Raw genomic sequence first — 6,178 nt, 5'->3', positions numbered from 1 at the left:
CACAGCCCACTAGTCGGTTTTCACCGCGGATTTTATTTCCTAGAACTTAGATTTATAAAAAATGCTCCCTAGTAAAACACGTAAGCTTACCCTACATACACAATTTTGAAAGAGACAGCCCTTTGGTTCCTACCTACTATATAAAAAGTGTTCTATTAAGATGAGGTTTTGTTTACAGTGATCATGATTTTTAGTTTAGTTTCTTACAGCTCCTTACAAACGAAGCCCTCTAGTCCTCCAACCAGAATACATTTCCTGCACATTAATGGAATAAATGTGGATGTAGGAAGACAACTGGATACTGGAATAAGCACGCATTAGATCCAGTAGAAAGCTGAATCATTTACTAGGTGGCAGTTCCTGGGCACAATGTCACAGAAAGTAAAGTTGTGAGGGGCAAGCGAAGCAGATCTCCACACAACAGACACGTTTTGCCCCTCCTTCCTCTCACTGGAAGGAGCTCCAGAGCAGGCAGCGGTAGGTCATACAACGACGGAGCCAAAACCAATTTATAGAGCAGCACCTGGAACATGAGAAAGGTGTTACACCTTGGTGGGTGCTCTGAAGATTCTTTCAGTGGCAAAAACCATCTTCTGTTGTGAAAGAGACCTGCATTTTCCACAGAAGTGTAAAATTGGACACCCTGAATTAAAAAAAAATAGACGGTGCTGCAAACAGTAGCTCATGGGGTGGAAGAACAAGACGTAAGCCCGGGCTGTAGAAAGGCACCACCGCCCTACTCCAGAATGAAACAAAGCACATTCAGCAGCAGACTTCACCCACTGAACGTTAACGGCACACACCCATCCTTTGGCTGGAAGCAAAAAGGATCCACGTGTTGCTACCTGCAACAGGGTCCTGTTATCACCAAAGGATTCCCAGGATCCTTCTGGGACCTGGGTCCCAGGATAGCAGCAACCTGGTCTCCTTCCCTCTGCCCCAGAAGCTGCACTACTTCCACCAAAAATCCTGGGATAACAGAGATGACTAAGAAACCTGTTGAGAGCTGAGGAGCATCCAAAATACAGCCTTTCGAGAGATACCCTTTCTAATGTCTCTGGCATTCGGGTTCATGGTTAAATGACAAGTGTATAGACATAAAAGTTTGCACACCAACCATCTTAGGAATTCAGCATCTTAGTAAAGGACGAAAGCAGCATTTGTTGAGTAGCAAGGCTTCTGCTGGGAATTCAGCATCTACGAAATCTAAAATACTCAAAAACCAACACTATTTGAACAGTATTATCTATCTAAGCACTATTTTTTTTAACCTACTAGGGGACTGTTGTGACCATGTCACGACTGGAATGACTATTTCCAAACATGAGCAAGATCAGTGAACAGAAAGCAAAACTGATTTGTCTCTCCTGCTGCCATTTGCGCACACCGATAACAATGACATGTTTGGTCACCTTCTAGTCAATGACAGTCCTGAACTAAAGTGCAAGTATTTTTTTCAGGCAGAGGTTTCCAACTAAGATCTGTTTTGCAATGCTTGTATACCTGCAACATGCCATCTTCATCCTCCAAAATATCCTGAAAAGAAAGTCCAAACTTACTAGCAGTTGAAGTAGTAAGACAAAAGGTATTCAGCTGCCCTTAAAGAACTCTTCAATCTCAGATCACTTCTTGAACTTCTTTGAGCCATCTTGCACTCCATCTGAAATATCAGGTCAGGCCGCTGTAATTTTTGGCTGCTATTTTTCATTTCTGTGGCTTTTGCCGCTGGAGATGCGTTTACTTGCCGTTACAAAAGTTTCAGGAGGAAGCACTTCAAATAATTTCAAACTTCTGATTTTGGGACTGTTTGCTTTTTGAGTCTCCCTGCCATCTACTGAGCTGTGTTGGCAAAGTTTCCCCCCCCCCCCCCCCCAACATCCATCGTCCTGTATTTCTCAAATCCAATGCCCACGGGGACTTTTAAGTGCCATTAGTCCTCACTTCCCACCTCCCCCCCCCCCCCCGCTGCCCCTGCCCCATACCGCTCTTCTTTACGGTCACCATTGCAACTGAATGGTGGGCAAACAACAATGAAGGGACAATGAGCTAAAATCATACATTTTATTGCCAAGTAGCATTTAGGCTGACATAGTGAAGAATTTTTCAGATAACCAAAATGTACATTTCTATTCAGATCATCATTTCTCCTGTACTTCTGAATCCCAGAAAGGCAGCAGATAATCCTTACCCTCCATTTCCTGGGGAGTCCCTCTGTGCTTGCTTCACTCTCCTTACAGCATTCATTTAAAATCACTTCAAATCCAGGAAATCACACCTCATATTTCAAAATTTGATGAAAAGGACTCCCCAAATTTCCATGTAAATCTATATTGTTTCTCTGTGATATGTCAGTCTTCCAACTTTGGAATACCAAGACAAAGCTTGCAAACAATTCCAAAGCACTGAACTTACAACTTAGATTTATTTCAGGTTTATAAAGAAAGTAATTTTATACCAGTAACTTGAAAAAAAATCAAGTAAAATATAAAACTTTCAACAAATAACTTATTCTTAAGTGTTTTAGAACAATTTTACTTTGCTCATTTCATTATGCGGCAGATACTGTACAAAACTGCCACAAAAACAGTTGTATTGAAGTCTACTTACGCATCTTACACAATTTTAGGTTAAACCCAAGCACTGAATATTCAGAGCACTTTAAACATATTAAACAATATAGATAGGCAATAGCACAGCCCAAATGCCAAAGTATCTGCCTAGTTCATACACAATTTTAAAAGCACTTCATGAAGTTGCATGAATTCCAACTGACATCACATAATTTATTTCTGAAGATGCTTATTGCAGAGTACTTTTTTCAAATAAATTTACAAGAAACAATATTATTCTTAGGGCTGTGGAAAATGACTAGCATGTCAAAGCTTAAGTCTTGGTTCCAGTGATGTCAAAAGGATTTTTGCCACTGACTTCACTGATGCAAAGATTTTTTTTATCCACTCATTTTTCTATTAGATAAAAGGTGTAAAGGCCAGCTCAGATTTACAAAATAGCTATTTGAAAAATATTTCCATGAGGCACACGTGCAATATGAAGATGAGTTATCACAGATATCAAAACTACAGCCTTTAGTACTATTCCATGTGAAAGTCACAGATACATTGCAGCAAAAGCAAACCAGAACAGAGAGGAGAGCACCACTGTTAAACTTTGCTGAGTTCCTTCTTAAGGCTATGTAACTGTGTTCTGGGAAGAAAGACATCAATACTTTCTTTTTGGTATTACTTTCCCGGGTAAATATATGGTATCATGTTTTTAACCAAGTTATTAAAATGTATTTCAAAATAAATGTTTTCTGTACATGTGACTTGCTTCGTAACTACAGATATGCTCCAAGAGCCATGATTTAGAGATGTGTAAAGTACAGATCTATAAAAATGTTTTAATATTCATGTAGTTAAGAGGTTTAGTTATGAGAATTATGAATTCTCAGTATGGACAGCTTCAGTAATAATTATTAGTCTCATCTTGAGAAGCTGAAGATTACCTGGGCTTTCGTATTAAAAGCAGTGGCAGAATACTTCACTGCTGAAGTGCATCTCACCAAGGTTCACATTTTTATGTTAAAGCCATAATCTGATAAAATTTCCAAAGAGCAAAGCTAAATATAATGCTATTAACCTTTTACATTTTAAATTTCAAATCAGAGGTGCAAATGTGAAGTTTTAGCTATATTCATGTGAAACTGTGTGAAAAGTTAGTAGGCTTCAGCTTTATTCTATTTATTATCTGTAACGTTAGGCCTGCCTACAGTACAACTGCACATGCTCCAGTGTATGTGCATCTAACTTTATACTCTCAGCTCACCGGACGTGTGTGCCAGCTCCTGTCGAGAACCCACCTTTGCAGTGTAACTACGTACGTTCTCCCTGACGGGCGTTACAAGCTGGAAAACAGTGCCATCTGCACGTAGCTCTGAGTTTCAAAACCAGAATTAGCCTTTGTCTGGCCACATTGAGCTGCCCCTTGTCTGCAAGCACTGTAATAGATGCACTCCTCACGATGAAGGGATTGAAGAAATACATTCCTGGAAAGATGCCGAGCAACTTATTTCTTAGCTGAACTTAGCAAAGCAGTACACCTTGTAGAATCAAACACTGATTTGCTTAAGAAATTAAGGGCAATATAAGCTATGTATGTTTATTTTTCAGTTCTGTTCACAAAATATTAGACAGAAAAGGTAAAACCAATTTAAACCACTACATGCAAATTAAAAGCCTGAACGCTCCTGAGGGTTGAGAATCCTTCTGGTAACTGTTTTACCCGAAGCATATGCATTTTGAATGTTTAGAAACATTTAAGACTGCATTTTTTTTTTTTTAATGTGAAATAATAAGCTCCTACAAAAATAGGTAGTAACAGCATGCATTTTAATTTTCAAAACATTTTTGGGGACAGACATGGTCTGTGAGTTTGCCACTTATTCCTTCAGGTTTCACAAGCTGTTCAAGATGAAACGTAGCCACAGAATGCTTCACAGGTAAGGCTCAGGGTCATGTGATAACTGTAAGTGAATCTAAGCATGGATAACTGCTTTCCATTTTCTTGGCAACAAATCTCACACTACACCGTAGTGAGCTGGCTAAAAAATAAATCAACAACAGATGACAAGTCTTCTGCTAGATCTCTTTCTTCATTATGCTCAGCCCCTTTCAGCAGCAGCCTCTGATGCTGTGCAGGGGATGCACCTCTCATGCTACATGTAGCCAGCCACAAGGAACAAGAAACGGTGCGTCAGTGTCAGAGTTACTAAAGCCAATTCAAAAAACCTTCTCCTCAAGTGAACAAATATTACTCAAATTCAGAGCCATGCCACTTCTTCTGATCAGACCTACAATCTCCTCTCCCAGAGAGCTACTCACCTACCTTAACTCATCATCTGGAAATAATTCACCGTCTGAGACCACTTTGGTGCCTTCCGCTGTTTAAACCATCATCCCATTTTGTTTATGGCATTTCCCATAAAACAGAGATCTTCCATTGCCAAACAGTTTAGACAGATGGTCTTATAAGTTTTACAAATATTGTTCCAAATTCATAACATACGTAAACCAAACTTCACACATTCACCTTAAGCTTGCACAGTACAGAAAAGATTATAAACCCCCAATAAAACCATGCAAAAAAAACCCCAGAAGACCATCAAGCTAGCATATCTAAATACAAATTAAACCAAATAGAACACCAAAATAATATATAAAGTCTGATGTTGTTCAAGGTCTTGAATAACAAAGTATTAATAATTTTGTGTTGTTTTTTGGGGGGTGGGTTTTGTGTGGGTTTTTTTTTGTTGTTTTTTTTTTTTTAAACACATCAAATTTGAGATAAAGCAAAATAAGTCTTAATTCCCCACCTTCCCCAAATCCTGGTTCTTCAGATACCAAAGGAAGTCTGTGCTCTTAATGGGCATTTAGTGTATATATTCATACTTAGACTAAATTTTGTATTTCCTTCCATGTAGAAGAGTAACTCAAACTCCCAAATTTACCATGTTAACACAAAAGTGAATTAATAAAATAAGAAAACACTAAAAATATTCCCATCAGCGTTTTTAACACAGATTATTTCTGGTCCATTTTAAGTCAAGATATGTCAAAATAAATCTTTGAGATTTATCGTTGTTCTTACTACCCCCAAAAATATATTTGATTACCAGTTCTCTCACTTTAAAGGCATCAATGGAAAATCTACATCATTCTGACAGCACATTAGATAAAAAATTGCACCAAACCCAGGTTTAAAAAGCTATACTACTGTTAGGTATTATGCAGTTACATAAACTGTAAAAATGCATAACTTTTTAAAGTATCATAATCAATCTAACTTTAGATGTTAAATCATGAATATGCTGAACAACTGATTATTTGACAGATACCCAAAAAGTGCCTCACACAATAACTTAGTATCTTCACCTCTAAGCTTCTATATCGTAATTCTACATCAATCACTTCAGTCCTGGACATCAAAGTAGTCAATTACTGGCTCTTCTTTTAATGGTTTGGATAAACCACTGTTTCCACTACTCCTGAAATTATAAGAATATTAGATGTTACTCACCCGCATGAAAAACAAGACACAAAGTAAACTGAAATCACAAGCTCTCCCAATGTCTCAGTGTGTACTTGCACACTGCATCAGTAAATGGCATGCATTTCTAAAT

The 6,178-nt window shown here is 38.2% G+C and overlaps 1 protein-coding gene across 3 annotated transcripts in view; it reads right to left on the bottom strand.

The window, feature by feature from the left end:
* Positions 1-2,047: 2,047 nt before the first annotated feature.
* The window catches only part of NFX1 (nuclear transcription factor, X-box binding 1), a 72,272-nt gene continuing 68,141 nt past the window's right edge, over positions 2,048-6,178 (bottom strand). For all 3 annotated transcript variants that reach the window (XR_008236588.1, XR_008236592.1, XM_052796323.1), the window contains one exon: positions 2,048-6,043. Coding sequence is in view for 1 of the 3 variants with exons in the window: in XM_052796323.1 (XP_052652283.1) it covers positions 5,968-6,043 (76 nt within the window). In the remaining 2 variants the exon portion in view is untranslated. The remainder of the gene's footprint in view (positions 6,044-6,178) is intronic.

This window comes from Harpia harpyja, chromosome 1 (genome assembly GCF_026419915.1).
Source record: "Harpia harpyja isolate bHarHar1 chromosome 1, bHarHar1 primary haplotype, whole genome shotgun sequence".
In the NCBI taxonomy this organism is placed as follows: Eukaryota; Metazoa; Chordata; class Aves; order Accipitriformes; family Accipitridae; genus Harpia; species Harpia harpyja.
Note: the sequence above shows the minus strand (reverse complement) of the source record. Positions and strands in the feature narration are given on the sequence as shown.